Source organism: Cladophialophora carrionii, assembly GCF_000365165.1.
Source record: "Cladophialophora carrionii CBS 160.54 unplaced genomic scaffold supercont1.1, whole genome shotgun sequence".
NCBI classification, from domain to species: Eukaryota; Fungi; Ascomycota; class Eurotiomycetes; order Chaetothyriales; family Herpotrichiellaceae; genus Cladophialophora; species Cladophialophora carrionii.
In genome coordinates, this window is record NW_008481816.1 from 4,258,539 (window position 1) to 4,283,264 (window position 24,726).

Consider the following 24,726-nt stretch of genomic DNA (forward strand, 5'->3'; position numbering starts at 1 on the left):
CCCCCCAAAGCACACACACTCATGCAATCAATCTAATAGCTCATCTCTTCCGCCAGCTGTCTCCTAAACAGCTCGGCATGCTTCGTGAGCACCTTTCTCCGGATAAAACTCGTCTTGACGATAAACGAGTACCGATATCTGGACCACTCCCACTCCTTGACCTTGCCGCCAAACTGCTCGTGCATGACCTCCAACACGGTTTCCGCGTACCACCAGCACATCTCCCTCCTGAACTTGTATGCCGGGTGCTTCTCTGTCGTGGATGCGAGCACATGAGCTAACGTGCCTAGGTCTGGCTTTGTGCTCGGATCGTCGAATGTTACCGATAGAAGTGGCAGTGGCAGGTTGTAGTGGTCGGATGGCGTGTCGCCAGATGCCCAGTCCCAACCCACCAGGACCCAGTCGCCGTTTTCTTCTCGTCCAGCGGCGATCCTTGTCTTCTGGCCACTTACAGAATCCTCGACGATGAACTGAGTGAACTCGTGAGAGAACGGCGATGCCAGGGCTTTGATCCATGTGATCGAGTTGACTTTGAGGTTCTTGAACTGGTCGGGATTCTCCAGCATTGTTGCCAGCCATTCCCGCGTCGAGAAGCGTTTGAAGTTCTTGAAAATGCCGGGGAGACCTCTGTTGGCAGAACCAACCATGACGCCTTCACTGCTCACCCCTTCGGATGCACCCGCCTTTATGATGGACTCCTGTAACAGCGGCACCGGCGCCGGGAGGTACAGTTTTGACGCATGCCCGATACTCGCGACCTCGAACGATGATGCGTGGTAGAACAACCGGAACAGCAGCAGAAAGACGGTATTGAAGCGGCTGGATCCGAACCTGTGCCGTGGGAATAACAGACACAGATCAAAATGTCGGGCTGGCGAGTGAGATTTGCCACAGCTACAATGGTGTCGGATGCCGCTCGTACAGCCCACGCCTGCCATCCATCTGTGTCTCTTGAGGCCTGTCGGTCTGCGTATCGCTACCAGGGAATGCGTGAGCTGAGCCATCTTTGAAGCTGGAGAGGCCGTGTTCCAGGGTACTGCGGGTTGCGTTGTAGAAAACTTGCAAGAGACATATTGGCGGTAGACAGACAGAAATATGAAAGAAGGTCAGCGCAAATCACGTAGGCGGTATTCGCCAGTGGCCCTCATTGCTGGAGGGAGTGCACGGGATTCTGATACTCAACCTAAGGGGCCTGCTCGTTCTGGCCACTCATATCCCAGAACGAAGTCTCGTGGAGGAGCCTCATTCGCTCGCATTGCACGGCAGTCAAAATACCACGTATCATGGCTTGTCCATCATACTCCTACAGTCCCATACTGGTAGAGAAGCGTTCCAGGCCCCGCAGATCAGGTTCTGTGTCAGTTGGTGAACCTACGGGCTTGAGCGCTGTCAATGCAGTATTCTGGCACGCGTTGTGCTTGCGCAACCTGAGGGGTACCATCAATCTGGCGGTGAGATATACTGAGAATCCCCGTCAATGTGGCAGTGACCACTGGCAGAGGCATTGCTCGCATCGTACTGTTGTTCTCATACAGATCTGATGTTTGTAAATCGTTGAAGGTACGAGTATGTCGCACAGAGTGTCGGGTTCGCGAAGAAGAGTGCCAAGCTGGAGATGGAACATCGTCCTTCCGCTGTCACTCATTGTCCTCGATCAGATAGTTACGCGCCTCTTGAAAATGACAAATCGACCGATGTTGTGGCACGCCAATGTGAAGGCATACCATGAACAGATATACACAGTAACTGCACGGGGTGCGGTCGTCTTGGCAGGACTGTGACCCAGCTGAAGCTTGATGTCTGGTGCACACAACTCCTTTGTACTCCCTCCGGAGTACAGATCTCGAACTCGAGAACACAAAAAAGGTGGTAGTGATTTGATCGTTGCGATTAGCTTCTAAGAGACAAGGAACCGAGCAAGAAAAGTCCAAAAAAACTTTTAGCACTCTTTGAGAAGCGTGTCATCCTTAGTGCAGGGGCCATGCTAATCTTCTCTGTATCGTTTCAAATTGACCAAATGCCCGAAGGCACCTCAATTTTGGTGTTTGCAGAATATACCCACTAATTTAATCTTTCACGTGACCTGAGCCTCGGCATTCAGCGGCGCGCCCTTTTAGCTATCCTCGCAGTCTTCCATTTTCCCACTTTCCTTTTCGCATTAAACCAAAGGCATGTACTAGCTAAGGTCGAAAGGGTCTCTCAACTGCAATTGAGGCACGGTCATTGTCTCTACCGGCCCCCGCACATGTCTACATAACCTACACGGAAACCGATGGTACTGGAGTGGCTAATTAACTAAGAGTTGAGACCAGTTCCTTGTTTCTCTCGTCGCTGCGCTCCGCGCGCCTTACACTACCTGATACAGCAGACGGGACACTGAAGTACATGTTGAACACACAGAATCTTCGCAGCAAAACTCATCAATACCCTTTGGCCGCCAACTCGGTCTCAGTCCACTGCCATAACTTCTTCGCCAGCTCTACGTCCCGACTCCTTTTGGACCCCGAATGCTCCTTGCCAACCGGTACATAGTAGGCTCCATTCTTGACCTCGGTCCGATTCCATGTCGCTGCCCAAATTTGAGTCAATGCACCCTGTTGAACGGTCAACGGACCGGCGAGGGAGTCGAAAATCTTCTGGAACCGGCCGTTAATGCCATTCACGTCGAACATGACGTTTGTCAAGTTCGTCTCAACACGGCCTGGGTGGATGGACGTTGACAGGATTTCAGGATAGCGCTTGGCAAGTTCTCTAGCGTGCAGCACATTGGCCAGCTTCGATTGTCCGTAGATCATCCCGGGATTGGTCGATTCCATCGGTGTCTTGAGCTTCTCGAAATGTATACCCGGGCCGGTGGTCATCATGTGCGCGGCCGACGACACGTTCACAATGCGCACGTCAGCGGCAGGTTGCGATGCGGTACGTTGCATCAGCGGAAGCAAAAGACGGGTGAACAGCGCGGGTCCCATGTGGTTTGTCGCGAACTGAATCTCGTATCCGTCCTTGGACAGGCCGTGCGGATGCGCCATGATGCCAGCGTTATTCACCAATATATCGACCCTTTCACTATCCGCCATGACCTGGTCCGCAGCCTGTTTGACCGACGCTAGCGAGGACAGGTCCATTTCCAGAAACCGCACATTGGCATTCGGTGCTGCGGCGGAAATGTCCTTCATTGCGTCGTCATACTTTGCTTGACTCCGTGCGGCGAGGTAGATACATCCTGGATTATGCTTCGCCAGTTGCAGGACCGTCTCTTTCCCGCAACCAGAATTCCCGCCCGTCACGATAATGACTTTTCCCGCAAGGTCCGGGACGTCCTTGTCCGGGTCAAACTTGTGGACGTTGTCCAAGGGATTCAGAAAGCCAAGAAGCGGCATGTTACATTTGCAGGCTTGAAAACAGCAATCACTCTGAGGTAGCTAGCCTCGACACGTTTGCGGGTATCCTTATATCTACCAGAAACCCTGCAGGCAGCACCGATTCCCTACACAGAAAGCATACTGTGAGGTTCGACCGAGTTTGTGCGAGTCGGATATCTATTCCTCCTAGCGCATTCTTCACCGTTGCCCAGTGACAGCGCCACACGCACGCGGGGGATCTGTTCATTCGACCATCGGGCCTGGGCGTGTCCGAAGACGCCTCGCGACGGTTCTGATCCTGGGTCATGACGGCTACTTCTCTGGATATGTACCAGTAGAATAATTGAATGACATCCTATCCTCCAGGTGTATCAGCTGAGGGATTTCATCGACTGCAGAAGTCTGAGTCAAGCTCCCCTCACACGATGGGATCCAGACAGAAAAGGCGGTCGAGGGGCGGTATCCGTGCGTAGCGCTTCGCGGTCAGTGCTCCACCGAACAAGCCTCCATTTTTATCGGTGGGAGCATTACAGCACGAGCCGTAGCAACTACTGAACACGGCGAGCATGTCCTCCTCGTCCCTTTCCCATTTCTTCGTTTCATTGCGCCGAATGCTCATCCTGTAATCGGTTTCTGTCAACCCGTCCACATCCCACATCCTTCTGAGATGGGGCGTATTGACTCTTTCAGCCTAAAATTGGCTGGAATCCTCCCAGTAGGCTGTCTGGCCAGGGGTTTGCTATTTGAACATTCCAGCCCTTCTGCCGCTGCACTCACGCTCCTGTCCATCTCCACATATTCTCATATTTCAGTGCCTCGCCTTCAATGGTAGCTTCATCGCTGAAAACTATTGGTCCCCCAGAGTCGGCAGTGGAGGGTTTCTGGTTCGCAGGAAAGCCTGCCTAGTTGCTAACAACCATGCAAAGACGGGGCTGCAGTCTGGGAAACGACCATCACAGATCGAGCTCCTCGAAACGCGGTGTGATCCAGATTCTGTGTTCGAAGCTCCTGTCCACGGCCCTGCACCTCAGGCAGACTTTCTTCCTTCGTGCTCTGCCACCTCTCATTCGAGGGTTCTGACACAGGATCATGTAGAATTTTCCGAATCTACAAGCAACCGAAGGCCTCGCAAGCGCTCCGTCGCCGAGCCGTGCAACGCTCTTTCCTCTCCAAAAGACAGAAGAACATACTCAGTCGCATCTTCATCCGCATACCAGCACTATCTTCTCCCTAAGCTCGATTCCTCCGTAAAGGTCATGCCTACTGTCAACCGAGGTTCTGGCGATTCCGACAAGTCTCTATTGACCTTCTGCTCCAATGCATTCTCCCGTGGTGGCCTCCTTTACAAAGCACTCCTCGCCCCTCCCCAAAACATGCTTAGGAGCCTCAGCCAAGTCCACGATGATCAGTATCGAGAAGGCCAACAATCTTGCGACAAGCTCATTCCTCAGCTTCGTCGTTGCGAGTATTGTTGTGCTATTGATCTGCCTCGTCGTACTAACATTTGTTCTTGTCATCAATCGAGGTGCCAGAGATGGCTACGCAGAGACAAAAACTCGCTCGGCGTGCGCCTTGATGCAATGTTGACCGCAAAAGGCATCCCACATCGCCATGTAGATTGCGCTCATGCAATCCAACAGTTGCAGGAGAGCACATCCTTGACAGGCTCAATATGACTGCAATGGGGGTAGGCCAGTGGGCCAACTCGTCCAGTCTCCTTCGACCACATTCGGACTATCTCAAGGATGCAAATCTAGAATTTTGGTCATCGGCAAAAAGGCCACCAGCTTGAATATTGCGAAATTCCCAGAGAAAGACGCGCTCGATCTTGCAATGACTAAGTACCACGAAGGCCTTCTCAATGGTGGCGAACTTTTGTACGATACCGTACTTGACGCGGAAGAGATTCTGGGCTTCATGCTCGACCACTTTGTCGAGGCCGAACACCGGATGCGTGGAATTTGCAGTTCGTCCTGACTCTGGTCATGGTATGAAACCAGGGAAGTCGACCGGATGCTTCATCAACTCCTTGAACGACTAGAAACCAGGCTTTGCGATTTGACCAAAGTCGGTTGACACTATGAAGGACCTCTGCGATGCGATCTCGATTCAAGGGTGAAAATACACGAGACAGATCGCCGTCCCGCAAGCTCATGTCAATCAGCAGATCCATGACCAGGGCATTATCGTCAGATATTGGCAACTGGACAGTCCACTAAACAGAATGGCACAGTTGCTTTGTCCCTTCCATTTCCCCGTCACGGAGCTCGCCATGCAGCTCGCACACGCAAGATACGCCGTTGGAGAATCCCGATCGTGAGTCAGACTAGCCAAACAGGATATCGATCCCGTGGCAAATAGCTGAAACCCCGGATCTAGACCCAAGGGGACTTTGAACATGAGAAGACTGCAGCAGATTATCGAGCAGGTAGCAAGCACGAAGACTAACATGGAGTTTCAATGGTTCAGAGAGACCAGCTGACGGCAACTTGAGGGGGAAAAGGGGATGTATACTTGGCCAGGTGGAATCCCGGAGGGAGCATTGGCAAAATCGCACACACAGGTAGTGTATATTACGCGGAGGAGACTGACAGCCAGTGTACGGTATCATACAGCGCACGATCCAGAGGAATCTCAGAGCAACTTCTGCTTCCAAGCTAACGGGATTTTCGAGCGAGGAAGCGAAATCGAGAAGCTGGGGGGACCCAAGCGACGGCTCTCTCGCGAATAAAAGTATTGTGCAAGTCAAGACTCAAGCCGAATGAACCTGCTCCCTACTCGAAAGTGACGGTTGTCAAGATATATAGAATAGATCCTGACAGAGACTTTGATAGATGCAAATACAGGTACATATACCGACAAAGACATGGAGTGCCGAGTTCAGATCCCTAATACATAATAGCCGATCGAATAGCCGAGCGAGCACTGAGGTCTATCTCAGGCAGACGCGCTTTCAAATTATCTATGGGCCCCAAACCCGAAGCCCAGGCACGCAGGTTCAAGGATCCTGGATCCTATACCAGGACTACTTAGATAGCGACTTGTAGGTACCGTCGGGGGCTACTGTACTCGTAACTCGTACCATTCATGTGGCCACCCACCGGACGAGTTACCTCGTACTGTTCAAGTGAGTGAGTGAGATGAGTGCTTGGCCGTCCGGCGGGGGCCGGGCGGAGGCGAGAACGGTGAACTCTGAACCCGCTAGGCATGTACAGTAGGTACCTAGGTAGCCACGTAGCGTACAAAACTCTTCGACGTACATAGTAACACAGTACAGTAGCTGGACTTGCACTTCCACTTCTTATACATCCACTTCCGAGGAGAATGAATGAATTGGACGGATAGGTGGATGGAATTTCGACGAACCTTGTCCACCAATCCAGCCCATCTTCGGAGTACTGTAGCCCCCTTTTAAACCAGGGATGTACGTAGTATTACATGAGCATTAGGCGGCAGGAGTAGGATGAGGATTGTTGGCACATACATACCTGGTACACAGGTATATACATACATCCATACATACCAGGCATACAGTAAGTACTTGTACTGTATCGCATGTGTATACCACTTACCATGCACACACAGAGTACTCCGTACCGCATATTGTATTGCATGTCACTCATCGCATGTCGCATACTGAATCACGCCCAGTAGAACGCCGCACTCAATACCTAACTCCGTACAAGATACATAATACGGTATATGATACGGTATATAACACGGCACACAAGACGGCACACAGTACTACAATGGCACAGTACTAGGTACGTACGACACTGACAGATCAAACATCCGCCGTGGATCAAGGTCCGAAGTTATCCGAAGTTTCCATGCTGTTTTGTTTTGTTCTGTTTTGTTTTTGGTTTGAGCGAGTGAATGAATTCAAAGCTTATCTTTTGGTGTGCGCCGGTACGCCTTGGTTGCGCGTCGCTAGGTTCTGACGAGGTGAGTACTTATGCCTGCACCGTCGTCTCACAGGCTAGGCTATTAGTCCTACTTGTTCGAAAGACTTTTGGGTTGGGGGCCTGCTAAATTAGCTACAGTAGCTACAGTGGCTAGCTAAGTACCGTGGCTACTGTAGCTACTTGAGCTACTTGAGCTAGCCTAAGTTAGGACCGTCGATTTCAACCCCTGTGGTACGGAAACTCAGAGTTTGTGTATGTACGGAGTATGTGTGTGTGAGATGTGCGGTGGCGTATTGGGTGGCCACTGCGTGATGAAGCCAGCAGGCGGGCGGATGAAAGCAAGAGAAGGATGGGACCACCCAGACTGTACTGTCAGCTCGTAGCTCGTGTACGCAAGTCTCGGGGCCTACAGCACCCTGATGATCGGATCGCAGATCAGACATTCGTCCATGGTATGCCTTCCAAATTCCACGAGGATGCAGTCAGTTGCCGACATTTCTCATTCCATTCCTGGACGGCATATCTCATCAAAACGTATCGTCGTACATACAGGATCAAAGCCAAAATTGCTCCATCAAAGCCGAGCGAGCACATTCCCACCGTGTGTCACACACATCGGCGCGTCCACACGCACACGCACCTTGGCCCGCCAAGCCGATCAGAGCCCGAAATTCACAACCATTAGGTTTCGCTCGGCCATGACTTCCATCCAGTCGACATCCAAACTCTGGCCCGTGTTCATGAACCGCTCGTTCTGTTTCTCATAGACCGCCGCTAGAGCCTTTCGCGTGGCCGTCGTGTTTCGCCCGATGCTGTCCTTTTCCATGGCGCGGAGCAAATCCAGGGCGCTCATCCGTTGAGCCCCATCCGTCGCGACAAAGCCCGCCATGAAAAGTGGAAAGACCAAATACCGACAGTCCGATCGATCCTCGGCAAGCGCCTTCCTCGTCATCTGCAGGATTTGATTCGACGCCACGGCAATTTCGGTGTCGTAGTCCGGTGACGTTTCCAGGCGCTGGCCCGGCCACATCGAGGCGTGGGAGTAGATGATGCAGGCTCGGTAGAGCGTGGCGGCGTGTTCGTACACCTGTCTCGGCCGCGGTCGGAGTTCGTCAACCTTCTGGTTGATCATCACCACCGCCTGCGTGATCCATAATTGACGCAATGATTCCTGCAACTCGAAAATTCGACTTTGCCGGATCCTGATCGCTTGCTCTTTCCGGCTGGCGTCCGCACCGCTAAAAGCGCTATCATGTCGAAATTCATGGGCGAGGAGAGCGAGCCGCATCGCAAGAATGGTAACCTCAAAATCAAGCTGCAAGATGGTCGGTAACACGTCCACTTCGTCAGCGTACACAACGCTCGACCCATCCAGGCCGAGGGGGTATAAATGGAAGCTAGGAGGCGGTATCAGATCGTTGTTCAGCATGGAGCCGACGTATTCGCCACTTCCGGCTCCACTGAAAAGTGCGTCCAGATCGATGTTGCAAATCCACCAGACAACATATGGAAAGGGTTCGCCGCCAAAGACTTCGCGTCGGAGGAGGGAAATGCGCAGCAGCGTGGACAGATGTTGCGACCATAGATTGGTGTGTTCAGGCTCGGCGGCCGCGATCTGCTAGCTAGTTAGATTAGACGCCACGGACGGGCTCGCAGTCCAGACTGACCTCGTAAACAAGCAGAAGGAAATGTGTTAGGAAAGCTCCATCCGATGATAGGTCATCGGAACTTCTCAAACTCGACTGTAGCGCAGGTAAAACTTGCTGATAATGTTGTAGAGCATCGAGCCTCTCTTTTCCCTCCTGTACAGCTAGACTCAAGGCAGCGACCGCCATGATAGCATGGTGTAACTGTGTGGAAAAGGGTCAGCATTCCCCCATAGAAACAAGAAGCACGTACTGGTGGGAAGACTGCAGCCGCAGCTTCTAGAATATTGGCGCTTGACCGCACCATGCCATCGCGTTGGTCCAGCTCGGCAGGAACAAGCTGCCTCCAGACGACCTGACGAAATTGTCGAAGATATCTGGCTTCGTGGCTCACTCGACTGGATTCAGCCATCGCTTCGGGCACCTCGGTGATGACGGCTTCCTCCAGGTCCTCGGTTTTGATGTTTTCGTGCTTTATTAGGGGAGATATCGGCGATCGAGCCCGATTGGAGCTGAAGGTTCCGCGCCGTGTAACATCTTCAAATCTGGGTAACACGACGATGTTGGGGTCACCCGAGACTGGAATGGCTTCGACGCCGGCTTCCCGACTCAAACTGCTTCCCTGCGATGTGGCGAGGGAGCCGCGCCGGATGGGTGACAACATCTCTCGTTTGATCTCGGGATCATCGTTATATTCAGGTAAATGCTGGAAGCTGTTCTGATTAACCACGACATGGTAAGTTCCAGGGCTGGACTTTTCTGCTTTCTTTTCCCGTTCTTCGTCTGTCGTCAAGCTAGCAAAAGGCGGAAGGTCGTCCAGCGGCGCAGACCCAGCGCTGTTCTCGGTCATTGCGGGTGAGTTTGCTGCAACGAAAGGTCAATATTTGCTTCGAATTAGCTTAGCAGGCGCGCCAACTCACGATCCCATATTGAACTCGCGACGTTCGTGACATCTTGCATGCGCTCCACGACCCGTGGTGTATCATCTCGGAAGGCGTGGCGCGGGACGTAGTCGCAGTTGTGACCCAGCCGTGAACACTGACCACAAACGGGTCGCCCTTCGTCGCATTTCACCTTGCGCGTGCTGCCTCCGGTCAACAGAATGTCCCGTGAGACGAGGGCGTGGGCAACTCACCGACAGGTCCAGCATCCGGTTCTTGATCGTGGAGGTAAACGGGAGCGCAGAGGAACGGACGGGCCACTGCGGCTGGAACTCGCCGAGGAAGAATGGTCGTCTTTGGGCGCAATCACGGGCAAGCGCAGCGGCGGTCTCCTCGGTGCTTCCCCTCTCTTGTCGTCTTGCATTACCAAGGTGGTCGTGGTGCTCATGAGAGAAGATGCGTCGCGCACACAGTTCAAGGGACCAGCAGCCCGACGAGCTCAAAGGCGCATGTCAGAGCGCATGCATTAGTGGCCACAGCCGCAGCGTCAAGGTCCCATGTGGCAACCGGGTACGAACAAAGGATGGACAGAGATTGGAGGATCGATGGGAAGGTCATAGATATGCCGGGGCTCAATCCACTGCCACGCGATTGGGACTCAACAACCGCACGGATCTTCGACGCAGGAAATTCAGGCTTCCAACCAGGCCGGTCTCGACGCTGCTGGAGGAGGAGGAGAGAAATTTCAAGTGATTCAGAGAAGTGGAGGACGTTGGGAGAATGAAGAACTAACCGACAATCATGGTCTTCCAGAAACTCAATCAGGATAAGCCATGGCCGGATTAACGAGCTGGAGGCAAGCCCGATGTCATCGTGCGCGAAGCAAGACCACGCCGGGCCCGAGTGATTGGAGTGCCGCAGCCACGCAAAGGGGAGCTTCCGGCATCAAGGGGAAGATCCATCCGCGGCTAGGGGGGGTGGAAGAAATCTTGGACTTTGCAGCACGCATGCAAGCCAGGGAGCCATGCAATCTTGTGTTTGCGGCTACCGCTAGGGGAGGGGACCATGGGAAGTAAAACACGGGTTGACCGACAGAGGAAAGGGTATGCGCGGCGACATGGGGGACGAAGGGCAGAGGCTCCTCTCGAAAGCAGGGGAGGCAGGCGAAAGAGGGTGCGCACCCCCGGAACGGAAAATCAGTAACGCCGAGAGATGCAGCGATTGGCCCGTTCAATGGCCGACCGGAGAACAAGCAGTTGCCCAGCTCCCTTTGTCCTGAGGCTTCTGCGGTCCTGCATGCCTCCTCTATCTTTTCATGACCAACATGCTGCGTTAGACTCGTCAAGCGTCGGATTAGGTCGTTGACCGCTTTGACTTTCTCGGGCGGTGCGCTGCCTGGCCCACCATGACAGTCGATGGCCAGCTCCGGATCTTCTGTTTTTCCGGAACATGCCCCTCTTTCGGCTGCGACCGGTGGAGCTGGTCCTGCCGGGGTCCACGAGGAAAGCCTCGACAATTCAATTCACGCACTTCTCGGTCTGCTCGACTCGACTCGAACACGACGATAGTGACCCTCCTACCACACTCATACCTCAGTCATACGGGTACCTCAGCGGCAGAATTGCCTGCTCTGGTAATCACTCTCCTGCCTCTCTCCACCACCTCGTCTATCGTTCAGTCTGGCGCCATCTCACTACACGATACGAGGTACCAAGCACCCAGCCAAGTAGCGCGGCCCTAACGACAGCCCAGCTGAACACCCCGGCCTTTCGAGTTCGAGATTTGGGCTGTGGAGAAGCCCGCTAAGACACAAGCAGGAGCCCGCACATCCCAAGAACTAAGGGCAGTGGGCTCCTGGCCCGCAGGCGTGCAGATGCCGAGGTGGACATCAAAACAGCCGTATGGCCCCATTGCCACATGGCACAGGGATTCTTGCCCGGGGTGGTGGACTTGTGATCACAGCAAAGTCTAAACACAGATTCCGGCATTATGGTTGTCCCCAACTTTTTCGATACGTACAATCGTCTCACGCTATCATATCCTCGTATCTGTCGGCAGCTGAAACCGGGAAAGCAAAGGCGCTCCCAACGGTTTCGTTCATCCGTGGCCGCTTCTCCAGGCAGGAGTGGACAGCCGTCGCAGAAGCAATGGCCCGTGCAACCCTGGTCCGCAGCCCTATTACCCTCCACACCGGGTGAATGGCGATCTACACATTCTAACAGGCTGCTCATGGGGCCGAGGAATATTGCCATGCACCACGGTCCGGATTTGAGACCCGCGTCCCCAGCACTGGGTGCCCAATTGGGCGTCCCTTGAAGCGCGGCGGTCTCAGTTACAGATCCCGCTTACAAGCCTGACAAGCTCGCTGGATGTCTTCACGTAAAGGTCTCGACCGCTCTTCCACGAGCCAGGGGTCGAGGATCGCCGCTAGGGTTGCTGGTTCTTGCATGCCTCGCTGAACAAGGGCCAGGGCAAGATCCACACGTGATTTGCGAGTCCGTTCCGGCTGTCGCCAAGGCTCCTTCGGCCAGGCGAACACCGCCATGACCAGTGGCTGAAATGGCTCAAATTCCCGCCGGCCGCCCACCTCCGAAGTTTCACCTGTGCGAAAAGGTGGTGCTGTGGCTAGTGCACCATCCACACCATCTGAGGCTCCTGCGGTGTTTTGGTCCCTCGAACGATCAGCTCCGACGTCAACTCCTTTCGTCGTTGGCCCGTTCGCAACGAAAAATTTTGCGCTCTCGTAGAGGGCGACATCGACCGCATTTGATCGCGCACCCTGTGCGTGTTTGACGATTCGAGTGGACAGGTCCAGAACCTCCGCGGATGCAGTGGGATGGGTTGACAAGATTTTGAACATGCACGAAACAATCGCGCTGACCGTGGCGTCGACAACGGGCTGCTCACTATATCCATTCTGTCAGGGGTAAGGTATACGCAGAGTGGAGCTGTCTTACCGGTTCTTTCGTGATCCACTACTAGCTTCGTCAACTTCCATCGCATCCTGGTCCATCAGCTCGACCATCAGCTCATCAAGATGGGGCATCATTTCCGTTGTCAGGTCTAGATCCTTTCGCGCAACGGCGAAATCGCCAAGTGCTCCAATGGCGTCGGGTCGGTACATGACATTAGTACGCTTCGCTTCACGAATTGCGATCTTCCGCATTTGCTGGCTCGTTTTGCTGTCGGCCCAGAGCGAGTGAGCTTGCTGTACAAACTTCGGATACACCTTGATGATTTCTTCTTTGCCATCCCACGTCTTTCCATCCAATGCCGATTGAATTAGGGGCCAGATGAGGGCGGCTTCTGTGTCAGAATACTTTTCCTGTACCTCCATGGAGGAGATAAGCTCGGCGACTGCGAAACAACATGCATGTCTGACTGGCCAAAGAGGAGATCCTATGTGCGTCGAGATCAAGCCCACAATCTCCGTCAGGTAGAGGTTGATGGACCGAGAGCCTCCAATGTTCTCCTTCCATGGGACGTCGAACCGATCTCGCACTTCTTCGTCCGTGTCGCGCCGCCCGATGAAAGCGAAAGGAAGAAACACTGAGGCTGAGTTCATGAAGACATCGTTGGCAGCCTTGGAGATCGCCTGGATGATCTCGCCTGCGACCGCACGATGGCTCAACTCTTGTGAATCGAAGTACAATTTCTGTGCATATTTGCTGGTCGCTTGAATTTCCTTCTCCGAAGTCAGGCGCATCAGGTATCCCAAAGAGGTACTAAATGCAACGCTGATGGTGGCATTGCGATCGAGTAGGTGCTTTCTGGTCAGTTGAGCGAACTTGTCTGCGTACGGCCTGAAGGCTGTTGGGTGACGGACAACCAGTGTTGTCATTACCCTGCTCAGACCGACCTTGGACGGTAGCCCGATTGCGGCACGGTAGGCGCCTGCGAGTCGTTGCATTGCGTCTTCCATGGGTGTTCCGCTCCCTTTCGATCCGGAGGTCGGCTCAACCCCTTGCATAGCGTCGGGGTCTTCGTCGGATTCGACCTTCATAGTAATACTCTCCAAACAGTCCTCGATCGCTTCCGTGACTGGAGATGCATTGATACTCGAGACTCTCATCTTGTCCAGCTTCTCAGCTGTCAGGCCATATTTGTCTGCGTTCAGGTGCAGGTAGTTGATGCCTTCATGCTCGAGAGAGCTCAGCGACAAAACGAGCGTCTCCAGGATTGTCGGTGCATAAGGCCCAAGCGATTTGGGAGGTGCCTTCTTGATCACCTCCAGCAACGTGACAATGGCATACTGTTGCACTTCCTTGGCTCCACCACTGTCCATTTGTTGCAGCAGAAACGGCATGGCGTGATTCAGCATCGTCGCCGAACGTTTCGTGTTCCCCTCGCCGACCTCCAAGTTGCGTATCAGCATGCTCGTGAGAGTCCTGCACAGCTTCATGGCCGCTGTTCGGACGGTTTCCTTGACATCATCCATGACTTTGAAGGCCACTTTCCAGACGTCGTCGAGGTACTTCTCGAACTTTTCCACTTCTCGCCCTTGTACCAGATCGGAAATCGCGGCGCAGCTGGCTTCGCGGGCTCGCCAGTCTTTGCCAGAGACGACGCTCTGCAGCAGATCGTCCATGATGAGATCAAAGTTTTCATTGATCACCGTGGTTGGGTCTTTGACCAATGCCCGCCAGATTTCGTTCATGGATCGCTGGACGTTAGGGTTGGGGTCAAACCTGTATCGGTACAGCTTAGGGTAGAACTTTTTGTTCTCGGTCAGGTATGTGGAATCAGCCAGCACGCTCCCAAGTCCGAACCTTCCAAACGCGGCGCGGCTGTTCCAGATGGCGTTGTTGGAAGCCAGATTCATGAAGCGATAAACGAGGCTGGGATCTCCCATCTCCGTGGCTAGGCTGACGATGTCCTTGTAAGTCGTGACGGACTGGCCGTTCTCCGTGGGCAGAGCACCGGCCTCGAAGAGCTGGGTATCCTCGCTCACCGTCCCGGACATTTTGGCTTTGCTGCCGGTGAAGCTCTGCACCAGGTCCCGAACCAAGTCGTCCCGAAGCTGCTTGTCACCTTGCTCATATACAAGGCTCAGACCCCGCGAGCCCGTCTCTTGAACGATTTCATCACGATCGTTGAGGAGCCTGGCAAATGCGGCCTGGCAGTCACGTAGCCTTGCTCGGACTACCGGCAATTCGCCGCAGTATTGGATCAAACACAAAAGCCAGATGGCGGCGGCCTTCTTCAGTGACGGTTTTGTGGTTTTACAGTCCTCGATGACCCTGTCTAGGATGCTTGCCAAGAGGGCATCATTCACCTTGAATCTGGAGCCATCCACGTCAACATCAAGTTCCGTAACGGTGGACGAGGATCTGAATCCGGCGCATGCCACCGCGAGGGTCTCGCCCAATGCAAAGTGGAACTCTGCTCGCTTAACCTCGTAAAGGCCTAACAGTCGATCCAAGAATGATTTATAGAGCGCACTGTCGGAGTTCTTCGCATGCAATATCCCAAGCACCGGTCCGGCAGCCGAGATGGCGGTTTCGCTGTCTTTCTTTCCGTCGGAGATGAGCTGGTCTGCCAATCCTTCATCTTCTGATGCGAAGACACTGGACGTGCACAGCGCCAGTTGACGGAGACACCTATAGGCGGTATCTTTGAGCGCTCGATCAGAGGACATCTTGATTATATCGAGGACCGTTCGGAGGAAGTCGGAGCCTAGGTCTTTTGAGGTCTGTTCAGGAACTCTGAGTGCTTTTCTGGTGAAGCAAAAGCAAACCCGCAGCAGATGGCCTTGGATATTGACCGCCTCCTCGCCCACAGCTGTCTTCCAGCGCCCGACCTGATCAAACTCGGCTTTCGCAAGGGCTTCCGCATCGTTTTTCAACGAGGCAAGGATTCCAAAAATGCGAGCGGCACGGAGTTGCAAGCCCGCATTTGCTGAGACGCGCTGAACGGCATCTAGCCCGACCACATCGACTCCAGCCAGGAGATCGTTCGGGGCGATTGAAAGTATCTCCAAAGACAAGTCCAAACAGTCCGCTGATAATTTCGAAACACCATGCATTGCTGCATGAATCAACGGCAATAGCACGTCGTGAGCGTTCAGGCTTTGGAGATAGGCTCGGATCCGGTGTCGAGCATCTTTGTCGTTGTTCACCATTGCGTCGATGCTTTGTTTCCAATCCGCGGAGTCTTCAGGTGCCAGTTTTGTTTCACGTAAAGCTTCACAGACAAGGATATTCCGACAGAATGCTACCGCAGTAGCTAACACGACGGGGTCATTGTAGTGGTCCGTCTCGTTCCCTTTCCCGCCGAAGAATCTTTTCGCCAAAGCATCGAGCTCGGGGAGTTCCAATTTTCTCCCGTCTGGAGACGAGGAGAGTCGCACGTTAGAGGCATGCCAGTACGGATCCAGGCCTCGTGCTGCTTCTTCGGCTATCTCCCTCCTGCCATCCGCCGAAGCAAGAGCTAGTACATCGATAAAACGCGCACCCACGTCATGAAACGGGAAGCATCTATTGACGAATCGCACAGCTGGGTAGGTCGTGCTGTTGACAGTTGGATGGAAGTATATGGGGTCCTCTTGACCGGGTCTGGCGAGGACATTCCACAAGAGAAGGTCCCTCAGACGGGTGGTTAAAGACGGGTCCTCGCGGAATGATACTGGGAGGGCATTCGTAATCCGACCGATTGATTCTTCGATACTCGATCTGATATCGCGTGTCGTGTCGCAACGAAGACTCGTGAACAGCCATGTAATCAAGTCCAGCGTCCGGGCGTCACTAGTTGGTTCGGTCTTCAACGCGGCCAATGATCCGACACTCTCATATGCCTTTGATCGCAATTCGATCTCTGCGGGTGAGGACTGCTCGCTACTCATGATCGGCCAGCCCTGCATCTCAATGTATTCTTTCAGCAAGTCTTGGATGCGGATGTTGATGTCACCGGCAAGATGATGCCCACCAACTCTCACCGTCCATGCAAGATACGAGAACAATGCAGCTCGCAACTTCGAGGCCTCAAGGCCCCCATTACCCACGTTCATAAGCTGCGCTTGCACCATCTTCATGATTTGGTCCGTCCGACTGGTTGAGGCTTGACTTTTGGACAACAGTGCCAGAATTTTCGTTCGGAGTTTTGGCTTCGCACTTTGATACAGTGCAAAGAGCGCATCGACTGTGTCCTCTGATTCGAGATCAAAAGTGCATTGTTTGAACATCACGTCCGATGTATTTGAAGCCGAGGCGTTGGCGTCGACAGACATTATCACGGCAGGAACGAGGCGTTGAGCGTCGCTGAAGAGAGCTGTGAATAGGAAGGTGGCAATGGGAAGGATGATTTCTGACCGGCGTTTAGGGTTCTTTTCCATGATGGGTTGGAAATCGCCGTCGAGGGCTTGCGTTGTTGTTGTGTCTTTGTGATCATAGAGTAGGAAATCGCATAACCGAGAAACGAGAAGATCTGTCTGCGTAGTTGAAAGACAAAAGGACTCCGTCAGGGCCAGATCTTCCTTGCTCCCTCGCTGAGGAATTTTCCATTTTCGGAGCACTTCGAGGAGGAAGTCGAATGCAATGGCCCACATCTTCCGATCGGTAGCGTCGTAGCTTGCGACCTTTGGGATTGCGAATTGCAAAACGCCGGGTAGTGTCTCGATGGCTTGGCCTGTCTCCAATCTTGGAAAACCTTGCTCAATGAAGATGAGGCAGAATCGTCGAACAAAAGCATTCTCATTCTCGCGGAATGTTTTGACGAGTGCAGCCACGGGTAGTTTAATACTCGTGTTGATCTTGAGGCGTTGGCTGATATACTGGCAGACCTTGATTGTGAGGTTGCGGTTCCTCTCTGTCGGAGAGGCAAGCTTGAGAAGGAGCGCCGGTAAGAATCTGTGTAGGATCTCCTCCAGTTTCTCGTCTGTCGAGGCGGAGGCAATGCGTAATTCGAGTTTGGAGATGAGACCGTATTCCCGCTCGGAGTCGGGAGGGGGTTGTTGGGTTGCCATGGTCGGTTCCAATGTATCGATCTCCTTATTCCATTGCCGCCAGTTTCGTAGGAGCAGCTCTGGATAAAGAGGTCTCTCGTAAACACGGCGGTCCCGGACTTCCAGTGTACTGGGAATTGTGTGAGAAAGCCAACAAATGAGCGTAGCAGAAAGTGATTGAGCAGCCACCTGAAAGCAAACGCCGCAGCAGAATTTAAAGAAACATCTATTTCGAAAATAAGGCGACAAATTCGTCGTCAGCGAGTCTGAGACCGAACTGTTCTATGATTCTAAGAACGTCGATCACCTTTGCCACGTCTTCGAGTGAAGCCTTCGGGAACCTGGCAAGGCTGATTCAGAGCGGCAACAGTGCCAAGACCGAGTCTGATTGGCTTGGAGCTTTTGCGAGGCATATGCAAGGCTGGGGCTACCAATGGTTCTGCGTGATATGGCATAGCACCTTCAGCTTGTCTTCAACTAGGCAATCTAATATTGCGGAAAGGTGGGCAATGGCCGGGGGAGAAACGACACACAGAAAGCTGCGTTGGAGAGGGGGCTGGCCGATGTCCTCGACATGTCCGATTTTCCCACTACGGCACAAGGTGTTGGCCCAGGTCTGCACGCGAAGAGGAGCCGTGCAGTTATGCAAGTGGTATTGGGCGTGTCACACACTGTTCCCAGGCCAGTCTCACGCAATTGGAATCAATACCAGCCTCCAAACCACAGCGTCCCTGCATACGTCGGTCAAGTTCTTTCGAGGAGAGGGGGCAAACGATCGAGCGATCTTCGCAGAATTCTTGTTGATAAACGCGTTGATCTTCTTACGCCTTGTCGGTGGGCATTCCTCCCACGTGAAAATACTCACTGGCCCACGACTTCCTCAGCTGAGCCGGTGGCCATGGCAGGTCGTCTCGTAGGTGGCTCATTCCTCTGCAAGTTCCACTCTGGCAAAACTGTGCAGCATTTCCCTTGGGATCATTGTACAAGTCTTGACCATCATGTCCGCCTCAAAAATCTGCATCTCCAACATGCCATCAGGCCAAACGATTATCTCAGTCTTCTTGCTTCTCTCTCGGACTCGAGCAAGCATAGGATATCATCGACTTTCACTGTGTCAGAGCACAACCTGTCAGTAATCTCCCTGCGAACTCCCGGTGCTTATGTTTCTGCTCGTTCATACCTGGTCCCTTGACGTTCCGGATAATGCTTCGGCTCGTGTCGTCCATGAATTCGACTCGGACTTGCGTCACACCACCTCGTGAACCTACAAATATCGCATGTGGTCAGCGCGTTGCCCAAGAAGTCCAGTGCTCTCCTAATTTTGTAGGTTTGAAGGCGCATTTTCCATACCTGTTCGGCCGAGCACTCTGGTGACTTTGACGAGCTTAACGGGTACTTTGCCTGCCGCATCCATCTTGGCTGGTTGGAAAGGGTGTTTCGGGAAGAAGGCGAGAACAATGGACTGGTAGATGCGCGCTGGCTTGATCGATTGTCGTGCTGGATGTTGCGGAGATGTAGTCGAGCACAGGGTCGCAATTGCGGTTGTGGGCACAAACTTGCCAAGATTTTCAATCGGATAAACTCCGGAGGAAATTTTTCCGACAACCACTGACTCAATCGAAGTGGGCGCTCGAGATTGATCTGAGATGCTATAGGTAGGTGGACAGGTTCCTGTACCTCTCGAATAGAGATCCGGCCACACGTGCACAGAACTTTTCAGGACTAGAATTGCATTCGCTTTGATTCTCAATTTCTCGGAGTCAAGTTCTCGGACCTGCCGCGTCCATCACCTTTCATTTCAGTGTTGGCTGTGTCCCGCGCCAAAACGTGCTACCATTGGGGACGCAGAATCATTCGAAAGAAATCAGTCCGGAGATATCTACGCAGGAGGCGAGCATAGCTGTCGAATTCAGCTTGTACAAAGTATTGAACTCTCAAGATGGACTTGGTCAACCATCTCTCCGACCGACTGCTCTTTGCGGTTCCCAAAAAGGGACGCCTCCAATCTGCGACGCTCGACCTCCTCGCGGGCTCCGATATACAATTCCGGCGCGAAAACCGCCTCGACATAGCACTGGTGAAAAATCTTCCCCTGGCACTCATCTTCCTTCCGGCGGCAGACATCCCAACCTTCGTAGGCGAAGGCCGCGTCGACCTGGGGATCACAGGCCGCGACCAAGTCGCTGAGCACGACGCGCATCTAGTGCTCGGCGAAGAATCTGGCGTCGAGGAGATTATGGATCTAGGCTTCGGCGCATGCAAGCTACAGGTGCAGGTCCCGGAGAAGGGGCCGATTCAAGATGTCAAGGATCTAGTTGGTAAGAACATCGTCACCAGCTTCACAGGTCTCGCAGAAGATTACTTCGCGCGACTAGAAGGCAGGGGATCGCGGAAGGAGAGCGTCAACGGCACAGCCTCGCCGATCCCCAAGTTAAAAACGAAGATCAAATTCGTGGGGGGCAGCGTTGAAGCTGCATGTGCATTGGGTGTGGCCGACGGGATCGTTGACCTCGTCGAGTCCGGCGAGACAATGCGCGCCGCGGGCCTTCAAGCCATCGATACGGTCGTCGCTTCCACCGCCGTGCTCATAAAATCCAAGTCAGTCAGCAACGAACAGCTCGTCAACAAGATCGCCGCCCGGATACGTGGCGTAATCACCGCGCAGAAGTACATCCTGTGCCAATATAACGTGCCGAGAGCGAAACTAGGGGACGCATCGAAGATTACTCCTGGCAAGAGGGCGCCCACGGTAACGGCGCTGGAGGAGCCAGACTGGGTGGCAGTCAGTTCGATGGTGGAGAAGAGTAAGATCGCGACAGTTATGGATGAGTTGACGGGAGTGGGGGCGACGGATATCTTGGTACTGGATATTGCGAATTCGAGGACGGGGTGAGTATGAGTATGAGCACGAGGTTGTCGCTTTGATGGAAGGTCAGAGCGCCAGATATGAGCGCGGAGCGGAGAAGGCTGTAGCGGCAAAGCTGTCTGCCTAATCAGGCATACATCTTGGGAGATACGTCGGGCTGCGTCGTCTCAAACTACAGTGCTGATGCATAGATTTGGGGGGAGAGCTGACTGGAAACAGCTTAGAATACGCGTATCACATAGGCTCTTCTGATTTGAGGTTCTTGGAAGGAGGCTTGGATCCAGGATCTACGCAAACCAACTGGTAGAACGAAGTCCAGAGCCTACTCCGCCCACATCCGCTCCAAGACAAAGGACATTCTGCAACTTGGATGCCTGAGCGGCTTGAGAACCCTCATATCTGCGCGGATAGGCTATCATGGTATATAACCCCCTCATCCATTTCATTGAGTCGGCGGCAAGAGCACGCTCGATTGTGTACTTCGCTGAAGAACGAGCGGATCGCACAAGATCCCTCTGACATCACATATCACGCATCTAGTTGACTAAGCCAACGACTCCGCTTCCCTCCTCGATGCTGTCTATCGTCGCCCACTGCACGACATTGCTCCGTCTCATTTGAGATCTTTTAAAGCCGCCATTTCGTCAAGAAAGACCTGGGCAGATCGCTAGCTCAGGCACAAGGCACTTTTCGTCGTTGGAACATCACAAGCTCTCGAACCAGAGAACCTTTGTGCTCTGCTATCAGCATGTCGACCAAGAAGGGTCCTTCGGCTTTCGCTGATGGAGCTCCCATACCCGAGCCTCTTCTTAGCCGGCTCATCGTGGCCCCAGTTCTGTTCGTATCATTTTTGATATCGCTGGTTCTCATCGACCGCCAAACCTACGGGACGGTCTTCGGCAAGTCCGGCAGCAAAGATGGCTACTATCACTCTCACCAGAAGAAGCTGGCCAAAAGGGAAATGGACGATGCTTTCCAGCTGAGAAGCAAGGTCGTTGCTGTGATGGTTTTGGTGTTTGCGGTGGCTCTGGCTCTGTTTGCTTGGACGGTAGAGTCGATTTGGAAGATTTGGAGAGGAGGCACGTCGCTCTCACAGTGACGGCAGTGGTCTGAGTTTGTCCAGACCCGTTGAAAGCCCCTCTTCAGGTGTTTGTCGAATATTGCAATGGTCGACGCTTTCACTTCTCAGGTGCATCTGAGCGCAAAATGGTCAGCCACGGCTCTGGAAATCAAGCAATGTCGCTGCATATGACCCCTCGACAGGAAGGAAATCAATCTTGTGACATGTACTGCACATACCTGGAAGTCTTTCAATGACATATTTACCACGAGCCACGCTCATGATGGGCACACCGGGTACTTTGCGGATCCGTCTTTTCAGATCTCTATCGTTCGTAGCCACGATGTAGATCTTATGTCTCATGACTCTATCGACGATGCAGTCGTCGGCGTATGTTCCCTTGTGGCCACACTTGAGTCGTTCCCATCGTTCATCTCTTGCGATTCGCAAAGCTATCCTGTATTTCTGTCCCAGTTTCTCAAGTTCGGCCATAACACAGTCTGTAATTATCGGGATGCATTTCGCGTAGAGGCAATCCATCATGGTTGATAATAGCTCGAGTTTTTTCTGCACAGTGTGGGAGATGAAATTGGTGTCGACCAGGACGTTGTACGGAGGCACCAGCGCGGTGTTGTACTGGAAGAATAATGCGGACGACACCTGAGGCCTGCTATCTCGTCAGCGGATGCCCGCATGCGAGCGCTCATGACCATCACCCACGCTTCCCGTATTACATCGTCATCCTTTCTCTGCTTTGAGTCGGTAGTCTTCCCAGTCTCTTGATTTTTCTTGAGCCGAGCGTCTCGCTGGCCGATGATTTTCTTGACCTGAAATTTGCGCGTCTTCTTATGGGTACCCATCCTGACGGGTTGCGGCAGGCAGACACTTTTCACAGAGAGGAGTTGGTTTGTTGTTGCTCAAATCGACACTTAGGAGAAAATTGGTTGATTCCATGGGCATAACGTCAAGCCCTAAAAATTAAGGCCGGGGCTAAGCGAGAGTGCCTGAGATCTTCCGGAAGGACAGGCCAGTTGCCCTTGGACCCCAATGACCCCGCAGAGAATCTCAGCCACAATCCAGCCACATTTTCGCCTAGCCCTGGGTGCTTAGGCGCATGCCAGAGCCCCAAAATAACGCAGGCAGGGACCACGGACATGGGCCGCGACTGACCCTTGGAAAGCAACCTCTGAAGGCTGCTCATCATTCTGCCACTCGACACCTCTTCACCTTGTCTCCTTTCATCCCTGGCTCACCATCATATCATCACATTTGGTCACTTATACAATCGTTTAACAGCATAGATACATCCACCCACCGAACATACAACACACAACATGCCCACCAACAGCGCGCTTCCTACCCTCCCTGGCGGCTACAATTATCCCCCTCCGACTGTTCCTCCCAAAGCCGGCGCACCTTACCTGGCCACCTCCAAACTACCAGAAAACTTCGTTTTTATAGTCGTCGGTGCCGCCCTTGGGTTCTTTCTCGTCCTCATCATCGCATGGAGGATTCTCCTGTCTTGGTCCATAAATCGATCTTTCCGCCGCGATGCCAACAATAGCGCGTCCATCGGAGTCGCATACACGCCGCTTGCCGACATGAAGAAGAACCCTGCAATACAATCATCGCACGACATGACAGATTTGAGTAAACTACCAAGATCGTTTTCGAGCGTCCCGTCACTGTTTTTCTCACCTACGGCCGAGGTTGCGAAGCAGAGTCAACGGCCACCGAGCAGTCAGCACACACACCTACCGGCGGGACATTACCGCGACGCATCCGATACTTACAGAAGATGAGTCCAAAATGGAAATATAATGTTATAACAAGTTCCGGCCGCCTAGATGATTGTCGAAGGATATCACAGACTATGGCTGGACCGTCTGGCGTTGAAGCAGTTGCGAATGTCAGCTACTCTCATCCCAAACCACAACACTACGTTTGGGAGATACCGAAAAGCGCGAAACTCACAGCCAAATCGGAACTCGAGCCTGGTGATACCCAGCAGCTCTCAAAGCGAATACCTCGCTCGGAGGGACCTGTAATTGACGTCTGCTTGTCTCCTTGCTCTCTATTGTACCTCGGCACAGGCATCGGTGCTGCTGTTCCAAGTTACTGGATTGGATTCGATTGGGAGATTCTGCGTCTAGCGAAGCATCTGCATGGGTGGCTTAGGTTGGGATGGGTTGGTATAGATCAATGGGATGAACTGCACTCACCAGAGTTAATAGATTAGGTTTCTTTCAGGTTAACGCGAATTTCCGAGCCGCCTGCGTGCTGTTCAGGCTTCTTGCATACTCCTTCATCTCATCTGCATTGTATCCGTGGTTTCTGTTCCTAGTCGTGGCTCAACACTCCATACATGTGTGTCGAGGTCACTCAGCGTCGCCCAAGCGTGATCAAGATAGGTACTTAGAACAGCAATCCCAACCACCTTTACTCTTACCTCAATACTCGACCCAAACTCGACAATATCAGTCATTTACCGTGCCAGGCGAGCCTTGCTAACTCAAGACTCTGATCGTACTAGAGGACGTTTCTTACTCATGACCCTCGAGTCTTCAATGGCAGGCAGCTCTATTTCTCGAATGCGCGAGGCTCAAGCACTCCAGGGCCGAACAAGACATAGTCGATCAAAGGACATGACGGCATGAGATGCCGAGAAGGTGACATCGCAACGCGGGACCTCCTTGAACTAGGTATTAAAGCTCGCATCGACAGCATATTTAGACGATCCGGCCAACCCTGCCTATGCACAGCGTTGTGTAACAATGACTTTACGGACAGGGTACAAAACCTCCGGTCAAATGTCTTCGGAGCAGAACCTGTATCCAATGTCCATCCGCGATCGCCGGTCTTTGTACATACAGTACTCGTAGTGAGGGTACGTTGTATTACCCGCATGTGGTCCCCGAGAGTCTTCCCCGTCAGAGCTCTGCTATATGGGCATCGACGAGAGAAGCTAGCCCGCGCGACAATAGCTGAGAAGAGGGTGAAAACCCGTGTCTGGCCTTTACGTATACACAGTAGTGCTCTTGAATGTCCTTGATTGCTTCTTAACTAC

At 53.1% G+C, this 24,726-nt stretch overlaps 9 protein-coding genes across 9 annotated transcripts; 3 read left to right on the forward strand and 6 right to left on the reverse strand.

The window, feature by feature from the left end:
* Nucleotides 1–32: 32 nt before the first annotated feature.
* G647_01517 (uncharacterized protein) lies at nt 33–1,004 on the reverse strand (the record flags this gene model as incomplete). The annotated part of the gene is made up of 1 exon (XM_008724916.1): nt 33–1,004. One exon carries the CDS (start codon nt 1,002–1,004, stop codon nt 33–35), a length of 972 nt encoding a protein of 323 aa, XP_008723138.1.
* A 1,416-nt stretch (nt 1,005–2,420) lies between these two features.
* Nucleotides 2,421–3,380, reverse strand: G647_01518 (uncharacterized protein; the record flags this gene model as incomplete). Its single annotated transcript, XM_008724917.1, has 1 exon — nt 2,421–3,380. The coding sequence occupies one exon, from the start codon at nt 3,378–3,380 to the stop codon at nt 2,421–2,423; it is 960 nt and encodes a 319-aa protein (XP_008723139.1).
* A 4,545-nt stretch (nt 3,381–7,925) lies between these two features.
* G647_01519 (uncharacterized protein) lies at nt 7,926–10,242 on the reverse strand (the record flags this gene model as incomplete). Its single annotated transcript, XM_008724918.1, has 5 exons — nt 7,926–8,882; nt 8,935–9,117; nt 9,167–9,777; nt 9,834–9,997; nt 10,049–10,242. The coding sequence occupies 5 exons, from the start codon at nt 10,240–10,242 to the stop codon at nt 7,926–7,928; spliced, it is 2,109 nt and encodes a 702-aa protein (XP_008723140.1).
* A 1,884-nt stretch (nt 10,243–12,126) lies between these two features.
* G647_01520 (uncharacterized protein) lies at nt 12,127–17,754 on the reverse strand (the record flags this gene model as incomplete). The annotated part of the gene is made up of 2 exons (XM_008724919.1): nt 12,127–12,700; nt 12,752–17,754. 2 exons carry the CDS (start codon nt 17,752–17,754, stop codon nt 12,127–12,129), a joined length of 5,577 nt encoding a protein of 1,858 aa, XP_008723141.1.
* Nucleotides 17,755–18,780: 1,026 nt separating this feature from the next.
* Nucleotides 18,781–19,147, reverse strand: G647_01521 (40S ribosomal protein S28; the record flags this gene model as incomplete). The annotated part of the gene is made up of 3 exons (XM_008724920.1): nt 18,781–18,842; nt 18,914–18,997; nt 19,084–19,147. The coding sequence occupies 3 exons, from the start codon at nt 19,145–19,147 to the stop codon at nt 18,781–18,783; spliced, it is 210 nt and encodes a 69-aa protein (XP_008723142.1).
* A 525-nt stretch (nt 19,148–19,672) lies between these two features.
* G647_01522 (ATP phosphoribosyltransferase) lies at nt 19,673–20,626 on the forward strand (the record flags this gene model as incomplete). The annotated part of the gene is made up of 1 exon (XM_008724921.1): nt 19,673–20,626. One exon carries the CDS (start codon nt 19,673–19,675, stop codon nt 20,624–20,626), a length of 954 nt encoding a protein of 317 aa, XP_008723143.1.
* A 721-nt stretch (nt 20,627–21,347) lies between these two features.
* On the forward strand, nt 21,348–21,698 carry G647_01523 (uncharacterized protein; the record flags this gene model as incomplete). Its single annotated transcript, XM_008724922.1, has 1 exon — nt 21,348–21,698. The coding sequence occupies one exon, from the start codon at nt 21,348–21,350 to the stop codon at nt 21,696–21,698; it is 351 nt and encodes a 116-aa protein (XP_008723144.1).
* Nucleotides 21,699–21,809: 111 nt separating this feature from the next.
* Nucleotides 21,810–22,519, reverse strand: G647_01524 (uncharacterized protein; the record flags this gene model as incomplete). Its single annotated transcript, XM_008724923.1, has 2 exons — nt 21,810–22,326; nt 22,380–22,519. The coding sequence occupies 2 exons, from the start codon at nt 22,517–22,519 to the stop codon at nt 21,810–21,812; spliced, it is 657 nt and encodes a 218-aa protein (XP_008723145.1).
* Nucleotides 22,520–22,993: 474 nt separating this feature from the next.
* Nucleotides 22,994–23,461, forward strand: G647_01525 (uncharacterized protein; the record flags this gene model as incomplete). Its single annotated transcript, XM_008724924.1, has 1 exon — nt 22,994–23,461. One exon carries the CDS (start codon nt 22,994–22,996, stop codon nt 23,459–23,461), a length of 468 nt encoding a protein of 155 aa, XP_008723146.1.
* Between the last annotated feature and the right edge of the window lie 1,265 nt (nt 23,462–24,726).